This window comes from Seriola lalandi, unplaced genomic scaffold, assembly GCF_002814215.2.
Source record: "Seriola lalandi dorsalis isolate HSWRI2012SDOR001 ecotype SW California unplaced genomic scaffold, Sedor1 jcf7180002054443, whole genome shotgun sequence".
Classification (NCBI taxonomy): Eukaryota; Metazoa; Chordata; class Actinopteri; order Carangiformes; family Carangidae; genus Seriola; species Seriola lalandi.
In genome coordinates, this window is record NW_019524996.1 from 374,847 (window position 1) to 394,768 (window position 19,922).

The window sequence follows — 19,922 nt, forward strand, 5'->3', positions numbered from 1 at the left end:
CTGAAATCTGTCGTTTGAGCATGAAACACTTTGTACAGCTGGAAACACACTGTAGCTCTGCAGAGTTTTTAGTTTGCACCTTCATGGAAAACATAGGCTGTGTTCAGCCTCAACATTACATACATTTACATCATTGATCAATCTGGCATTGTGTTCATGTTAGCCTTGTTCTGTTTTCACCAACCAATCATTAGTGAGTATCCTTCCCGTTGATGTAATTTTCACACATAAGCTGCGGATGTCTGCAATGAAATAGATTTCTAAGTCATTATTTCTGTAAGAAAACTTACAATAACCTGTACAGCTTTGTTGATACAGTCTATGTTTGTGTGTCCTTAATCCTGCCTACAAAGCTCTGATTGGCTGGGCAGTTTTCAGCTGTGTCAGAGAGGACCACACCAAACGTCTTAAAATCACTAAAAAAGCATATATAGGCTTTGGTGTGCCAAAATTTGTCAGATCATTCCTGCATCATAATCCAATTCTCCACTGTCCATTAATTATTTTTTACTAAAGAATGGCAGACAAGCGTTTTCTTTCTCAGTCCTTTTGAACAATCCTGTGAAGCTCAGTAGCAGAAACATGTTTTGTTTTGTGTCCATGAGCCCCCTGCTTTTCCATTGGTTTAAATAAGTTGTTTTAATTATGCTGCAGACTTTAATTATGCAGCAGGAGTGTTGTATTCTGCTGCCACTATTGGAATCCATTGTAACGACCAAAAATCTGAGCTGAATGCTGCCTCTGTTCAGGGTAGATGGCAGAGCCACCTCTAAAGGCTACAGACAGAGTAGTGACAGAGTCAAAAGACATAGATTTTTCATTTCATCCCAAAGGAGCATACTGCTCTTCAATATGTTGTTTCTGGGGACAGCTGTGAATTGAACTACAAGTTGTCTGAGTCTAGTGAGTGAGACATAAGAGATTCAGTGATTCACAGTCATGTCATGTACATTTGAAGCAGGTATATGGACTTAGTGCTTGTATAAAATCTCTACTGTATATTTGAAGAGTTCTTTTCTGGGGTCCATGTCATTGGGAGTCAGGCTGTGCTGCTGTGGCAAAAATCTACTGTTCATATTTATCACAAAATAAAGTCAAATCCGTGATGGACTGTGATGGACTGTGATACAGAGTAAATGAACAAAGGTGGATGTCAAGCTCTCTAGAGCTGAAATAATACATTTCAGCCTTTATATCATAGCCCCGGACATTATGAATGAAATCACAAAGAACTTAGTCTTCATTTTATTCAGTTGATTTTTATTGTGTAGGATCTAAGAAAAAACCTCCCTGTTTTTCAGCTGCATTTTAAGTGCCCCTCTTCCCTCCAGACAACTTTATATTTATGTTAATTCACATGCTGATTAAGTTGCTATGTGGAAACGCCCAATTGCCTGGCTACTAACTTGCAAATAATAGATGGTGTTTGCGTGTGGTTGATTATTATTTTTTGCTAATGTTGTGGTAATTATAGTTTCGCATAGCGGGCATTCAACATGATCTCCTATACACCAGGGAATCCTCCTATTTCTGGTGCTCTTCCTGTTTATTTAATCTGACTGAAACAAAAAGTCAAAACATCACCAGAGAAGTGTGGTAGTTGAAAACTGATTTGGCATTCCCCTTTTCCAGTTTAAACTCTGATTACTTATTTCCATGCATTCTATTTCTTGACTGGCAATAATAAAGATAAACACAAATTTGGTGATACACACACCTTCTCTTGTCCTTCTCTCTTGATTACTGTCATATGCACACAAGCTTTTAAACTGTGGACCAAAAATCATTAGCAATCTCTGTGATTAGTGGTTATTTAATTTCTGTCGATGTTATTTCATGGACCAGTGACTCTGTTGCACAGCAGATATGAAATGCTGCCCCCAGCATGGCTGCAAGCTGCTGTCAGGTCAGTATATTACATTGTGTTATTATCTCAGGGTTATTCTACCTAATTTCCAAACACACTAAGCCAAAATCACTAATTCATGAGGGAGAGTCACTTACACAAGGGCAAAACTTGGCTACTGAGTTACTTCCTAAACAAAGGCTTTATTTATCTTCTTTTGGCCTGCTGTTGCTTTATCTTTTACTTTTTGAGTGAAAAACACCACCTTGTCACAATGTCAAGATAAAATATTGCTTCAGAGAGCGACTACCCAAGCTTCTTATAGAAAAAGTTGACTCTCTCAGTTGTTCATGTGCGTCTGCTGTATTTCTGTTCCACCATGAATAAGATAAAATAGAAAGTGTAAGATATTTTCCACAGGGAATTACAATTTTTCACCTGTATCTTCACAGGAAATGCAAAATGCAAAATGATTCAAGGTGAAATTTACACATTACTACCACAATTCTGCAAGGTTTATCACAGGCAAAAGTATTAATTTAAGCACCTATAGATACCCAGGTATGGTTCCTTCCTTTCTCCTGTTTTCCATTTTATAAATAATGAATGCAGCAAGGGAGCAGAAAAAATCTTTTGCACATTGTCATTACAGCTTATATATGGACATTTTCAATACTTGCTGGAAAACAATAATTTTAGTAGAGTAAAATGCTTTATGGGGAAAAGATTGGTTTATCATTTAAACAAGAGTAATAGTCCACAGTCATGTCAGTGGCTCTGAGGGGCTACACATGGGTTCAGAGGTACTTGGTGCTAAATGCATCAGCATACTAACATGCTCACAATTACAATGCTAACATGGTGATGTTTAGTGTATATAATGTTTACCATGTTCAAAATCTTAGTTAAGCATGTAAGCATGCTAACACTTGCTATTTAGCAATAAACACAAGCTACAACTGAGGGTGATCAGTTATGCAGATATTTGCTCATAAAACAAAGATTGGGCAAATTAGAAATTTAATCTGATTATGGAGCTGGAGGAAAGTCAAAGGATCACAAAGTTTTTTTTTGTTTTTTTGTTTTTTTTTTAACAGTTTATCCCCAGGTGGACATGACTGTCTGTACCAAATTTCATGGAAACCCATCCAACAGTTGTTCAGACATTTCCTCTTGAGTTACAAAAGTGAACGTGCTGGTGACGCTACAGGAAAAGTCAGGGGATCAGCAAAGTTTGTATGATTCATCCTCTAGGTACAAATTTTAATGGCAATCCATCTAGTAATTTGAGAAATTTTTCAGTGTAGAAGAGAGACTGACCAACATAGCCATCCACTGCTAGCGTGCCTTGAAATTGTGTTGATTGCAGACTCCTTTGAGATGATTCATCTTGAAATTACTACCCTCTCCCAAGGATCACAACAAATACAATCTTGACAGTGCATTAAGGACATCTTAGCAGCCTCTCAGAACTCGCATCCTCTTCACATACCAATGTGAGGAAGACGAGACATGTCATCCAGTCAAATGAGGTGGTTTCCTGTTGGTGATCTGGCCCATTACTCAGCCTTGCATCAGCCCCGGCAGAGACAACCAGACTGTGACAGGTATGATAGAGCCCCACCGGCCATCAGCGAGAGGTGACTTATTAAAAATAATGACTGGGTGTGTGTGATGTGATTGATGAGTGTGGGGTGACAGCTTGTAGGCCATAGCTATATCTGGACACACTCTGCGCACTGACATGACTGACATGCCTGGAGAGATGGGAGAGTGAGAGAACATGTCATTTTAATATTTAAATTTCCTCCACTACCTGCAAGAAGAGAGGATGGTTGAAGGGAAGGAGAGTGATACAATTATTATTCAGAGAGTACAAGATGTTTGACCCAAAGTAACTTTTCTTCTATTTGATGTCTTTCCAAGGCATCGCTTGAACCTGTGGACCTCGAGGAGCTCACACTATAATAAAGAGAGGAATGTAATGGCAAAGGGCACAGAGTCCTAAAATAAATACATTTTAATACACCTTTCTGTTCTCAACAGAGACATGCTGCCTTGGAATCTATGGAGCTTACTCGGCAAACTTTTAACATTTGCTGTAGAATACTGAACAGGAAGACACTGACGAATTTTCTTTCAAACCAAAGGGAAGATTTTCCAGCTCAAGGTGATTTTTGGCTTTAAAGAATAGTTTTGGGGGCATATGTTTATTGGGTTTCCCACCAAGGCTAAGGATTAGTATCAGAGGGGAAAAAAAAATACACACACTGATGCCTTTAAGGTTGACTAATAAACATGTTTTGTTTCATTTATTTAATAAATAAACAGAGTTAGTGGGAGTTATGAGTTGCCACTATTTCTAGGTGAACAACAGTCCAAAGAATTGACTTCACAGCATCCTGAAGTCGTGTTATCACAGTGAGGTTGTCAGGTTTGGCCAGCTTTGGCACCGTTGTTCCACGGAGACCAACACCAAAACTTGTGCCTGACCACATATCTGCCGACCCGAGAAATTATATTCCACCTAAGGGGCCTCCAGCCTAGGAGCCAGGCCTGGCGTGACACATGTTTGACATGAGAATGGTCATGTATGTTCCTCATGAGTGACATTTGTTTCCCTTTGTTTCACCAACCAGATGTGTCATCCTCCTACCGGGCTGGAGGTGATAGCAGCATTCTGGCTGGTAGACCTCACCTGCTATGGGCTGTTCTTCTCTTGATAAAAACTGGAAAGTTCCAAATTGTTGCAGAGTCCAAAACAACAAATCATAACATTTACCAATTGGGGGCATTTTGGTGTAGTACCACTGCTCCCCTAGCATCTCCCCTGCGAGCAGACAGAGAAAAAGTTAGATGAGTGTATCCCTACTAAGAACAAGTCAGACCAGTCCCCCTTTGTAAGTGATGACCAGTTATTTCCTACACACACCCTGGTCTACAACTGAAAAACACATCATAACAATAAAACAGTTTTAGTGGTGTTGGTAGACATGTTATTTCACTCAGAGAGAGCAGGCTTTTTCCTGCCTCCAGTCTTTATGCTGAGAGAGGCAAACCTCATCCTGAATCTTGTGCCACTCAGACATAAGGTCTATATAAATCTTCTTCTGTCATGTTACTTTTGGGAAAAAAGCAAATAATCACACTTCCAGAAATTTGGAATATTCCTTTAAGGAATCTTTGGAGATGATAGGAAAGGCCTTTGCATGTTGGACAGCTAGGAGCCTCTGATGGATTACGATGCAACACCCTGATCCTCTCAGCTTATGCTGCATGTTCTCGGGTTGACAGTATCCTCTACTTACAGCCTCATAATGGGTCCGACATGAAACCCAAGAGAAGCTGATTCTTGAAAGCCAGTAAACTTGAGAAATATCTCGTTTAAGATTCTTTTATTATAAATGATATGTGAAGAGCGAAAGATGAAAGGTTTTTGATAACGAGCCTCAGATATGGGGGATGAGACAAGAAATCGGACTGAAAGGCTAAACTGAACTGACCAAAAGCAGCATTGTAATCGATCAGGGCTTTCTAGCAGAAGTGAAAGCTACTCTTTTTCTGTGACTGCACTTCGTGTAAACTCCATTAAGTCAATTCTTAAATTCTTAAACACACAATCCACTCTAAAGAGAATAATCCTGGTCAGAATTCATCCACAGGGATGAATTTTCACTAAAGAGGTATTTTGGTCTTTTGATTCCTGGTTAATTTCTCACTTTCTCTATGTCCCTCTCTCTGGTCTCTTTTTATCCTCATCTTTCACTCTCCCTTTTCCCTCCTCACCCAGAGCATAAATATATTGCTGGCAGCAGTGACTGCAATCCTTTGTGTCATATCGCAGCCCCGCCACACTTATGTGCTGTCTTGTAAATAAAATATTATTGACTGGCATGGCAAAATTACATTAGGTTGCAATGATAAATACTATCCATAAAACTCCTTACACGTCACATAAATGTTGGAATTTGGTAATGTGGCATGAAATATGTTTTGGGATGTGAGGGTGTTTAAGTTGCATGGGAAGTCGGTTGTGGGGGGTGACGTGCATGAAGCCATAATGACGACTGAGGTGGATATATATTTGTGTGTGTGTGTGTTTAAACCCCTCCTTTCTCAAACTCAGTGCCAACCCTGTCGCTAACGCAGCAGCCCTCTGCATTATTTATCCCCACAGCAGTACAACCATTTTAACTGCTGCCGCCGCTGCCGAGGAGGCAGCTGAGAAAGTGCACACCTTGCAACTCAAAGACCTTTTTCATAAACTTTACTCTTCTCGTCTTCTCTCAGTAAGCCTTGAGGATAAGAGTCCTCTCTCTTTCCCTTCTCCCTTAACCCATAGCCTCCCATTTTGCTTTGGTTCTATGATAAAACCTGAATATTGATATTGATTTGTCAAACAATACCACCAGATCACAAGCGCTCCATAAGAACTGATATAACTGGTTGGCTGAATGTTACGCTTAACATTTCAATTTACTCTTCAGCGCTTTTCACTTTATGTACCGACTGCCTGCAATGCAAATGGGATGAGGGAGAGAGGTATCTTATTACGTGCTTATTCTGTAATGGAAAAATACATGAGGGGTGATGGTGGATGTCATCCAGCAAAAAATGAACACAGATTTCACATCCTCTTCCTTAAGTCTTGTGGAAAGGTATGTCAGTGTTTCATAATGGTGCATGAACACCACAGCTGACAAAAAGTAATAGCCAAGTCAGCATGCAGTACCTGATGAACAAGCTCTTCAGGAGACTACGTCCAATTTCAAACAGACTGTAATATTACAAATGCAAAGCAGCCATCATCTGTTTATTTATTTTTAAGAGGCAGTTTTGTCAGCATCATTGAATCAACTCAAATAATGAAAAAGATGTTTGAACAGCGGCCAAAACAGCAGATATGGCAAAGCTATTCTTGTGGTAGATACAGCTTTGCTGTGTCAGTAAGACTGAAAGCGGGATTTATAGATATAATGGTGCACTTCAGGGTGTTTTGATGGCCTGGACACTACATGGGCAGAAGGAGATAAGTAAGGGGCCAGTGGGAACGGGAGCACAAAATAAAGACGAGATAGCATCCTCTTTCTGGAGCAAAAAATCTGCCTGTTTTTTGGCAGCACGTCAGCCAGCCATTTGCAAAGCAGTGATAAGAAAATAGGATTGTATACAAGAAAGCAAGATGAAGTCAGAATGGTCTGTGAGAATCCCAAATGAAGAGCTTTCGTTAGTCAAGGTCAGATATCTAGAGGAACATTGATTAAAACTATTGCTTGATAGGGCACAGTTTTTCCCAGCTCATTTGAACATACTGTATATTTTCAATTGCATTACCCTGGAACATGCTTAAGGATCTGAATTGTGGGCGGTTGGCATTAACAACTGACCTTTGATCATGACAGGAATACACGCTAATGGCTATGTCATCTTTGACTCCCACTCTGTGGGAGGCATTACACAGGGAACAGGCAAGGTTGTGCCTTGTTTGCAGCTCTGTGTTTCCAGACATTCACACTCGCAGTCGAGAATAGTAACAAGACATGTTTTGTTGGTCAAAAGGCATTTTAATTGGCAGCTGGGCTGCACGTGCTCTTGTTTGCAGGTCGGCTCTCTGGCCTCTGGCTTGGATGGAGGAAGCTAATGTGATGTTGGCAGCAAGAGAGTTTGACTTCTCTGACATGTTATACAATACCCTGACTCAATTAAAAATGCAACAACAAGAACAGACAGGAGCAGCACATAGTAGCCCTAACATGGATTTAAACTTTTTATTTTTTTGCCACAAGGCAGGAAAAGTTAAACTATTTTTGTTTTGTTTTGTTTTGAATTTAAATTTTTGTTTTAGCATAAATTTATACATTCCCAAAAATTCATGCTAACATTTAAGCAAGCAATTGCACATCTACACATCCAGCAACACCAGCTCCACTGTGTTCACCAGCTAGTTGCTAACTTTGTCTGGCTTCAGTTTGGTGCTGAGCAGGTAGCGTACAGTTGGCTTGTAGAGTTCTTTTTCCTGAAAACAGCTCTGCTACTGCAGAGTTGGGTGATAATTCTTTGTGGGTATGCAACTACAAGCAATACTTGCACTGTGTGTAGTGGTCTGAGCTTTTGTTCACATAAAAATATTTAGTAGTGCAGCTCTAACAAAAGAAGAGGAGATTATAGATTATATTACTATACTTCTTGAATGAGAGCTGATAAATCTTTTCTCCAATACACATTTTTCAGATAGGGCAGCGTTTCTAGCACTACTCTACATTTCTAGACAGGCTTGAGAACTCATTACCTTTTCCCATCTGACAGCTCTACCTGAGGCTGCAGATGAGCAGGGAAGTGAGAAAGAGGAGGAGACAGAGACAGGGTCAGCAGCAAGGATTTGCAAAATAACAGAGCCCCTCTGTCAAGGTTTTGTTAATGTCTTTGTCATCCTGTGGCTGAAGAGGAGCCTTTCTGGCTGAGGTCTAATGGGATGTTGACCCGGCCTAGTCCTGTCTGTCAAACATCATCAGTCTTGACAAAAGGAGTGAAAGAGAGGGGGGCACTGTCCCCCTGAAAGCAATTCTTCCCTATATAAGAAAGCCAGGGGCAAGAGAGCTACTGACAGTGGAGAGTTGGGAGCCAATTGCTAATAAAAGAAAGAAAAAAACAGCAATCATTGGCAGAATATTAGGTTCAATCTGTGCTCTCGTCACACACACAAACATATTCAGCAAATGACTGCTACACCTTATGCTACAGTCTCTGACCAATTAACCAAAGAGAGTTAAATGGGATACCTCGATCTCTGGCGGGTTTGAACAGCTGCGTAAATGAAGTTCATCTGAGGCATCATTTGAAAATGCTTCCATTCAAGAAAAGTTCAATTGCTGGATCTTAAGAAATGAGTGTTGTATATTGGACCACGACTTTATGGGACCTCTGTATTGTTTCTCCTCTCTGTGCTAAGAAGTCTGTGTGAGTGCAGAATAATTCACAAAAGAACACCACATAGCTGTAAAAAGGAGGAGTGATGGTGCCATGAATATTTATCTGCTGTTCGCTTCACTATGCTCCAGCAACTCCTAGTGTGTCATTTATTTTGTGCAGATACATATCTGTCGGGAGCACCTCTGTTTTGCAAAGGTGAATGAACCTGTAATGTGGTACTTCATATTCTTCCGATTTGCACCACCTCTGTGGCAGTGTTGCGTTAGCTCGTCGATCAATCATGTTGGTAAACCATCCATGAGAAGGCCAGTGTCAATAAAGGAGGAGGAGCATGAAATGAAAAATCCATCTTAAAACACTCCAGCAGAAAAACCAGCTACTGGTAGTCTGCGCTCCTTTCCATTTTGTTGGCTTTTTCAACAATAAAAAACATCGTCTGATTCCTTCCCCACAAAATTGAAGACAAAATGTTTCTTTTCTTTTCTCAGAGTCCCAAACAGTCAAGGGAGAACATTTAGTTCAAAAGAGGCAGAGATTAATAATAATCTCCACTAAAACTAGCCTTGATAGACCACAATGCAGTGCAGGCAAAAAATAAGATAGTATTTTCTTGTGTAAGAGGCACAGATCCTGCTGTGTGCCGAGTGGAGTGCCTCAAGATCTTTCTTAAGTGATAATTATAATGATCACAATCAACATTTCTCACCCAGTTCACATATGAGACAAACAGCTGTGTTCAACAAGCCTACTGCTGTGTTAAGGTCATGTGGGATGAGGAGAGAGATGACAAGCAGGGGGTGTCTCTAGGAGTCGACAAGGTCTGGGGCAAAGCCCAAACCATCTGGGGCTGAGGTCAGTGCACATGGAGCGTGCACCTTTTTTTTTTTCTTCTGATGAGCCTTGAGTACTCCTGTGTAACAAATGGATATGTGTGACCTTGAAGACCTTGTATCTCTTAGGTTTAACGTGAGCAATCAGTGCTTGTATGGTGGCTGTTTGGCTTTGGCATATAAGTCTGTAAATAGCATGTAAGCTTTTGATCAAATGCTGTTTGCAAAATCAGCAGATGAAAAGTCCAGCTGCAGTATTTCCATTTTAAAATCATCCATACAGTACTCTGGTGAATTTCACAACTATTATTTGGTTTATTATCTTACGCTGTAAGTACTGCATTTATTGGCCCACTATTCATCCTCGTGACATTTAAATCAAGAGTTTAACTCTTGAGTTTCAACTTCAATTTGTGGAGTTCATCATGGTAAACAAACGATAAAACTGAGACACAAAGACTTTTAATATTTAGAATAAGTTATATAACAGTCAGGCCCTTCAGACTGCGGGTGAATTATGACAGCTATGTGGCACACCCCCGAGACGAGGAGCAGAATACTGTCTGCTGCTTTGTTCCTATTGTCTGGATGTGAGAGGAAGTAGCTGCTTGAACCTAGAGCCAAACACAGTTTTTCCACTATATCTGAATTTATGAGAACAATGCAGTTACAGCGTGTAGTTGGTGAAGACACACAAACACACTTCAACATCACAACCTTTGGATTTCATGTCTTCTTTCACATTCATATTTACTGATGCCAGTGCTATTACAGTTGTTACAATCCATGAGTGAAAAACCTTTGAGGTTTCATTTACAGGAATGAACATGCTGTAAAAACAGACAGTGGTCAAAGATCTTTCTTTTCTTATATAAAGCTTACAAGCTTATAAACACAAGATGTGTCAGACAATAGTTTAAATGAACAGTAAATTGTGATTTCAGACACGTATCTTTAATTTGCATAATCACAGACAGGCATAATGTTGCACATCTGTAAATCTACAAAACATTTGTGCATGTTTAAGTAATGATAGATCATATTGTGGGACTGTTACAGAAAGTCCATGCAATGGATACCATGTTTTCATTCCATAGGCCTTTTCCACAGCAGACATTTCCACAGCAGACAATTCAACCTGTCATAGTGGGAAGGACACAGGTGTTATTGCTAACATTCAGGATGGCTCTAGATGTTGCAGGACCAGCAGCAGAGACCACAGCAGTCAGGGTTTGCTTCTCTAACATTACTCAATAAACCAGTGGTTCTCAAATTGAGGGGCACTGTCACTAGTGGGACATTTGTTTGTACGTTACCTTTTGTTGTTACCGCTGCTGTGTGAGCCTGACAGCTGAGCAGAAGCAACATTGATTGCATGCTGTGCCAGTGGAGCGTGCGCGCTCCATGCCAAAAGAAGGCTGCAGAGGACTGACTGAGTTTGTATACAAGAGGACATTACCCAATACCGCACCTCACTTTCTCTAGATCCACACAATGGCAGCAGCAGGGGTTGGAGGTGATCAGGAATTACTTATATTTTGTGATGATTAGCTGTAGATTTTATCCTCTGTCAGAAAGATTAGGAGCTAGTCAGAAAACATTCCCGCCTAAAGCCCCAGAAGCCTGATGCTGATAACACCGAAGAAGACAAGTATCCACATTTTTTTGAGTTGAGAGCGTTCTCATCATCGGTCAACTCAGGAATGTTGTATGGTTGTAAAGTTGGTTTTGTTGAGCTGTACATTGCACCATATCTATTGAATTTGCATTTAAAAACCTCAAATAACAGACATGAGACATCCATTGTTTGTTTTTCCGTGCACTGTTGTATTGTTTAGTGGGACAAACCCAAGTCATAATTATGACTTGTTGACACGAATGTCGTTTATAATTCAGAAAGTAGTAATTACATTGAAGCGCTGGCTGCATCTGGTTGTTATCTGGACAATCACATATGATCACATGCCTTTGCTCTGCATTATCATTATGTTGATTCTGCCCACATTGTGATCAAACCTCTATGTGCATATTGATTAAGCTGGGCTGATGGTTAACAAACACTGACGTAGATGGCAAAAGGCTACCTACAGGTATCTTTGCTAACTTGGTAAATGTTACTCAATGTAAGAAGCTTGGAGACGCTTGTGAGTGCTAGTCGTAGCTGAGCTCATAGCTGTTCCTCAAGAGTCCTCCAAAGCAAAGCTGCTGTATGGGCTCTTCTTATTCTTCCTTTGTAGAGGATGCGGTCATCTGCAGCTTTTCCACTGGCAGCTTGAGATAGCAGGAAAAGGCAGAGGTGAACCTGTCACCTTGTTGGCACGTTTGTTTCTTAAGAAAGTATTCTAACTGTCCTGATGTAATTTTCACCTGACGGAGATCCAGTTACCAAGTGAGCTGACCGCTTCCAGATGTGATCTATCTATTCACATTGTGATTGCAAAGCATTCTACATCAAATTACATTTGCATTAAATGCATTTGTCCTCATTCATGAATAATATAAGGATTTACACTCAGTTGGCAGTTTACTAGATACACCTAGCTAACACTAATGCAATCTAATACAGCAGTCCTACAATAAATCTGACCTTCATTAAGGTTATGATGATCATTTTTTATTGAGACTGTTTGTTTAATTAAACGGTATGTTTATTTAAGAGGCTACATTTTGTAGTGCTGTTGTACTGTATTGGGTTATAATAAGAGCTGTAATATTTAGTATAAACATCGAGGACAAAATATTGCAAACACTTCTTAGTACAATGCAAGACAACCCAATAACACCACTAATTACAGCCTCCGAAATTATTATAAGATTTAATCAACATTATGAGCTTCATGAGGGTAAGATTTATTGCGAGACTGTTGTTTTAGTTTGGTTTCATTTTGGCTAGGTGTATCTAACGAATTGGCAACTGGGTGTACAGTAAATCATATTATTACCAGGAGTAAGTGATTAGATTACAGCACCGCATCACAATGTTAGTGTATATTTCCGCTAACAGTCAACAGTGTGACGCAGCGATCATACAGTCACAATATGTCATAGATTGAAAGCTATAAATGATATTAGAACATCATATTGATGTTGCTGATAGGGGTCCAGAGAGTATTGCTGCTCTTGGTTTATTAAACTGTTTCCATCAGTCACTTCCTATCAGTCAGTCATTACATCATTAAAGTGGATGGTAGTCACAACGACAGTCTCATCTACACACACTGGTGATAAATTAATGGAAAAACCTGAATAAATAAGTGGAGAAACGTAACGAGTGGAGATGCTTCCACATGATCATGCTCTGTAACAGGTATGAAAATGCTGAGCAGACCCAGCCAAGGAAAAGATCTAAGTGACTTTGAAAGAGGGCTCATTGTTGGATGGCAGGAGCTTCAGTCACAAAGGCTGCTCAGCTGGCTGGTGTTTCAACACATTTCAGCATCTGTATTTAAATCTATGGGAAAGACACCAGAAAAAAGGTTCAAAAATTGTGTTCAGCAGCGCACACTGGATGACCGTGATGTTCGTGCACGAGTGAGATATCTTCCTCAGATGACTGAGAATGTCAACACAGGATGTAATCAGACTGTCAAGAACAGTCCGTCAACAGAGAGGGATATGATAGTACGATCTCAGTGCATATACCACTCATGATGAATGTGAAAGTGTTGGAGAGTGCAGTGGTACATAAACCGCAGAGACTGGTCTACAGAGATGTGGAAAAAGTGATATGGCCTACAGTGAGGGGATCCGGTGACTCTGTTATGCTGTGAGGGGCATTTTGCTGGCATGGTTTGGGTCCACTTGTCCCCTTAGAGGGAGGGGCCACTGCAAATCAATACAGAGTTGTTCTGAGTGATCACCTGATGGACGTGGTCTCCTTTATTATGACAAATCCCCCCATCCATAGGGCACCAGTGCTAACTGAATGGTTTGATGAGTCTGAAAATGATGTAAATCATATGCTAAGGCCTTCACAGTCACCAGATCTCAACCCAATTGAACATCAATGGGAGATTTTGGACTGACGTGTTGGAAAGCACTCTCCACCACCATCATCAAATCACCAAATGAGGGAACGTCTTTTGGAAGATTTGTGTTCATCCCTCCAGTAGACTTGGAGAATCAATGTGGAACAATGAAGCTGTTCTGGAGGCACGTGGTAGCTTAACATCTTCCTGAGATACTTTGTGTTGGTTTTTCCTTTGTCACCTGTCTGTACATCTCAAATAAACTGCACTCTGCAATTTTAAGTCAACTTTTGTTTGTAAATGCCTCAAAGCCATTTGGTGAGTCTTGGAGAGATGATGGTGGGACAGAGACATTAGTGGAAGAAGATGCAGTACCTCTAATAGGAGTGTGTCATATATTGTTAACACAAACACAGCACGGAGGGAATAGAGAATGTTTGCAGTTTTTGCTTATAACCTTTTTAAAGTGTGGGAGAGTAATGGCAAGGTGCTCTCTGCTTTTAAGAGATTAAATGGGAAATTGCCTGTTTTTTGACTTGGTCTTTTCTGTGGGCTTTACTCTTGCTTGGCTTTACCAAATAAAAGCTGTGCACAATTAAGAAGCTGAAGGCTCCTGCAGAAAGAAAGTAAGATAATGTGTGAATGAAAGAGAGTGGCTCCCTGGCAGCCTGCATTTATCACCAGACTTAAGACACACTTCACAGAAAAACCTGCAGCCCATCAGGGTCTCTCTCCGTGTATGTGTGTGTGTGTGTGTGTGTGTGTGTGTGCGCCTTGTGAAATAAAAGAAAAAAAACTCCCATCACTGCCAGTGTGATCACATGAAAATGACTTTAACCCTTTCAACCCAATTGAAGTAATTTGGGTCAAAAGTTATTTTCAGAGCCAACACTCAGTCAAACCTGGGCACTCAGACATAACCCCCATTCTACAGCAATCAGTGCAACAGACTTTTTCTAGTGATATCTGTGTTCTCTGTCCGCTGAGCACAAATATCCAGGAATCTGCTTAGAAATGATGGGAAAAGGCCTCGCACCTTCCTATCAATTATCAAGTTTAGAGTATCAGAAATAATTCAGGTCATTGTATCATGGTTTCAATAAAAACCAGGTAAACTAGATTAGACTAGACTAGAATCTGACGCATCATGAATATGTTATGCTGCATTTTGAAAACCATCACACATGGGGGAAAATAAAGTGAAAACTGCTTCGGTTCAAAAGCAAAATACAAAAGAGACGAACACTGATATATAATTTAGAAAGGGTTAAGACATGGAAACATGAAACTATAGTCCGATCATTGTGCAGCTTTCAAGTGTATCTAGTGCAATGTTACCTTTACAATTTTGTCCTTTCTTCTCAGGTGTTCACCAGGTATGGCAAGTGCTATGTGTTCAACGCTGCAGAGGAGGGGAAGACGCTCCGCACCACCATGAAGGGAGGGACAGGAAATGGCCTGGAGATAATGCTGGACATCCAGCAGGACGAGTACCTGCCAGTGTGGGGGGACACAGGTAAGCCTGACAACATGCTCACCTGTGTGACTGACTTTAAACAGATCAAACGTGATTAAAACATTTTTTTATTCCTATGAAGCCATTCACTAGTAGTAGTGTAATATAGTCTTCACTACATGTGTTCTTTCTCTACAGTTTATGATCCCTGTACCAGTAATATTGTGCTACACAGAGGGACTGTTTTTGACTACTTGATGGTGGTGGATTGTATACAGTACGCCAAGTAGATCCATACAGAGCTGCATAATGTTTAAATCCAATGAGCCTCCTTTTCTCATTCCTACAAATACTATGTTATTATGTAATATCACATGAAAGATACTATTGCACCGGCTGCAAAACCTTATTTACCACAGTGGTTTCAAACACTTCCGCCTTCTTCTTTCTTTTTGCCCTCCTCCTATTTTAAGTGCATTAGCATGTGGAGGAAATATAGATCCTAAGAAAAAGGGAAGAAATATCTAGTGCAAAGTGAGTCTGAGACGATGAAAATCAAATAAAGTATTTAAAACTTTATTTCCCTAGTTGTGTCCCACACTGAGCCTTTGAGCCATGAGTATTTTTCATTCAGATTATTTAATTTTGCCATAATTAACACAAAAATGATTGAGTGCCCCCCTGATGATATCACTTTGGGGACAGTTTCACACCCAGAAAAACGTATTAAATTTTGAATAAATAAAGCTGTAGAAAATTGAGTGTAGTGCTTCACGATATGTGAGATGATCATCAGTGAAACACTATTGTTAATACTGTGTAACAGCTGCTATTACAAAGCAGTGTTGTGTTTTCATGACTGCTCCCACCAGTAGTATCTTTTGTAAAGTATCACAGTGTATACTTGGTCTAATACTCAAGTATTTGCCCACAACAAAATGCTTATTTTTAGAGCACTGGGACCTTTTACAGTCCACTCCAGGCACTTCTTATTACAATGACTGTGGACTTCATGTATATTCTACTGTTGTATTCACTCTGAATATGATGAATATGATATGAAAATTGGCAATATCTGCACAACCAGTTCTGAGTGGCTGTGATTTTTGGAGATTCTTAGATTCTTAGAGAACACAGACGTTTCAGTGACCATAATGCATATTCAAAACCCTTTCAGGTCGAGCACTGAAGCCTCTTTGATGATCTTTGTTATAGAGTAGCGTAACTCTAAAATATCCCCCATATTGATGTGTATTAGAGATCTTGTTAGTGGTTCCGATTGAGTATTTTAGGGAAGGCGGCTGCCTGAGTGGTTCCACAGTGAAGCTCATTGAATGGCCGAGTCACGTCTGAACCGAGTGGAAGGCAGACAGGGGAGTTCCCATAGCATCTAGCCAAGCTATGAGCTGCCCAGCAGATGGACATTATTTACTCTGGGCTCAAATTTAAAGAAGATCCATCATCAAAAAGCCCGCGTCCTATCACTCCCACGTGTGTTCTTCTGTGGACAGCAGGTCCCACAGCCCTCTGTCCTGAACACCTCTTGGTTTCATTTCTGTTTGAACAGGCTGTTCTCCAGCCACCACCCTGACAGCATGTGGAGCAGGCTCTCCCAGCAGGCTCCAGTTTCCAGTGCCCTTGTTTATCCCTGTGTGGTTTAATTAGCCCAGATGAGCTGAGTCAGCCTCAGTGGGGAGCACACTGTCTCCTTAACTGAGCCAGGTCTCTTTCACTGTGCAGGCATGAGGGGCACGCTCTGCACACTCTCTTCCCCCATCTCCCTCCACCAATTACATTTTCTCTATCCATCTGTGGCTTCTCTTATTGTCCATCATCCAGAGGCCATCAGGTCTGTCTCTGGGGTTCTATTAGCACACTGCTCTGCCCAGGGAGCTGCAGGGCAGCCATGACACTCCTCCTCACTTATCATGATGGACAAAAATTTAAAAAACAACACGTTTCATGGTATGAAAAATGGACAAGATGGATATAAGTTTGAGTGGTGGGAGAAAACAGATGGCCTGTTGCCTGGATACCCAGCCTCCTCCTCACTGTGTTGCTGACCAAACTGCTCACGGATGGAAATAATAAGTGGATTGGATGTGTCTGTCTGTTATTTCTGTCTATATGCTCGCTGACCTGATGATATTTTATCAAGCACACTTGGATACCAATTGATATTTTCATGGAGGGCCCCCAGGAAATCAACCTAAGTGATGGGGACTTTGAATCAAACCATCGTTTGCCAACAAGTGTTTTTTCTTTCAGTTCCTGTATGAATGCAACTAAGATGGAGGAGGGCTGGAAATTGTAAGCTTTGGTTCCACAGATGCCTGCTGCATCTTTGTAAAGACATGTTGCCTCACTGAGCTTCAATCGCAGACACAATCCTCATGCTTTTGTGTTTGCTAAATTCAGTGAAGCTCAGAATAGTAATTTAAAATTAAATAAAAATAGCCGCCAGCACATGGAGGTGGAGAAACAGTTTTTATTATGTAAGCTAAGAATTCTTCCTACCAGCTGTGAACTTGGCACACAGACTTTCACATCTTCAATTTCGAATAATTAGTTCAACTCCTGCTACACATTGACCTTTTTTTGAAAAGTCATCTGAAGTTTGAGAGTTGGACAGGCCTTTTGCAATATATGATTCGTCAGGCAGCTTGGATCAAAGTAGTCTGTTTAGTCACTCAGCACCCACCACATGTTTCCCTTCAGCAGCAGAGCTACAAAATGTTTGCAGTGGTGAAAAACCCTTCAAACACGTCCCAGCCTATGAAACTGCGATGACATTCAAGTCCCATTTCTTCTTCTATCAGAGACTAACATCTTTTTTATTTTTTTAATCATACACATCAGAGAGTTTTGTTTTAGATCGAATCAGTACTCTAAACCTGACATTTCAGAGTAAGCAACCAATTACATTCTGCTCATCCACTGTGTCTGAATGGGAGAGATGCAAAGAGTTATGGAGTTATTGAACTATTTTTTATCTCCTTTCTGAGAATGTGAGAAAAGCATTTTACATCAAGTTTTTTTTAAGTGTCTATTTCTCACTTAACTTAGATTTGGTTGTTTCTCTCTTGTTTATTGCTGTTTTACTTTGCACTAAATTTTCATCTGAATTATTATACCTCTGCATCTGTGACAGTCAGGGCCGTAGGCGTTATGTTTTCAGGTTGTCCGCCTGTCCGTACGTTAGTCCCATTCTGGCAAACTACTACTGCTTAATCTCAGTAATGCCTCGAGGGATTTTTTTCAAATTTGGTGCAAATGTTCAGTTGGAGTCAATTGGATTAACTGATCAGAATTTGGTGGTTAAAGGTCAAAGGTCAAGGTCACTGTGACCTGACAAATCTCATTTCCGGCCATAACTCATGAATTCATGTACTTATTATGACACAATTTCACACAAATGTCTAATAGAATAAAATGATGAAGTGATATCATTTTATATGCAAATAATCAAAGGTCAACTGTGACATCATAATGTTCAGCAAAAACACCTGCCATTATTCAATGCTGTAACTCAGCAAAGGGAGATAATGACCATATTTCCTGCTACTTGGCTGGTTGGTAGAGACAAACAACCACAAGGTAGTAATTCTAGTTTTTCAGTTGATATCCTCACATCACCTGTATGTATTTTTTTTCTTTCAAACAAAGCTGTCGTGCTTTATTTCATTTGCAGTCAAAGCAGTTTAGGTAAACAGTAGTGGGACTCGTCACCAGTCTGTGCTGTCTGCATCCTTCTGTTTTCCATCAATGTAGCATCTCTCATCTCTCATTTTAGCTCTCATTTTATGTGGGAAACAAGCAAGTGGAGCACAATAAGCATTTGAGTGTGTGCTAAAATTTCGGCATGTCTCTGCACTCTTTGAGTCTGCAGTTATTAAATCAGAGCGATGGTGAAGAGCACTCTGAGAAGCGCCCGGAAGGAGCAGAACGATGTTTGTTCAGCAACAGGTTAAACCGAGTGCAAAGTGGAAGAGGAAAAAGTCCTTGATCCTTTTATCTTTTCTACTTTCACGTCATTTCTCTTTGCAATGGTAGGTCAGTGTGATGTTCATGTCTATGTATATAGGTGGCAAACTTTTGCATTCACTTCTTGAAAACTTAAAGTTGTCGCACCAGAAAGTTCTTACATTGGTGAGGACAAATGAGAGCAGTAATTGCTTACTGTGTAGTTTCCAAGTATGTCAGTATCCAGACGTTATGTTTCTTTAATTATTGCTGGTGTTGGTTACATTTTCGCTGGAGATTCAGCTGCAGTATCAGAGTGACTGCAGTGCAGTTTAGAGGACATTGTCTTTCATTGTCATTCTTGTTGTAAATTGTGATTTTTCTCTATGGCTGCACAAAGTAAATTTTAGCTCAGCATGATGGGACAGTTTCTGTGTTGCAGTTTGCCTCAGTTTGTAAATTAGGCTGAGATTGGTGTATACTTTTAGATTAAAAACTCTGCCTAATGTAAGTTTGAAGAATAATGTCTGAATTGCTACATTAAAATAGGACAATGCAGAAGTGTAGAGAAGCAGAGTAATCAGGGAATGACTAAACAGGACAGCATAAGTATTGACGAGAAGTCCTTAAAGTGCTGAGAACACATGGAAATGATAACATTTACGTTTCCATGACGACTGGGAAATTTATGGGCTGATGAACATCATCTGATATTGATCAAAAACTCCAGACCAGCCACTAAAGAGACCTTGTTGTGAGATTTTATAAGGTCAAAAATGAACCGTAAAACTCAAGTGTGGGCATGTTTAGTCCTTACACTCAAGGTTTTCTGTGAAAAATATTATAAGTAGTTTTATAAAGCAATAGTTAAACACAGCAGAAAGCTGGCTAAAATGTGCACAAATAAAGTGCACAGAAGAAAGGATGTT

At 40.2% G+C, this 19,922-nt stretch overlaps 1 protein-coding gene across 2 annotated transcripts in view; it reads left to right on the forward strand.

Annotated features, from left to right (window-relative positions):
• Positions 1-19,922, forward strand: part of asic2 (acid-sensing (proton-gated) ion channel 2) — a 357,870-nt gene that overhangs the window by 315,840 nt on the left and 22,108 nt on the right. For both annotated transcript variants that reach the window (XM_023410938.2, XM_023410937.2), the window contains exon 2: positions 14,940-15,090. In XM_023410938.2, the coding sequence (XP_023266706.1) occupies positions 14,940-15,090 (151 nt within the window). The remainder of the gene's footprint in view (positions 1-14,939; positions 15,091-19,922) is intronic.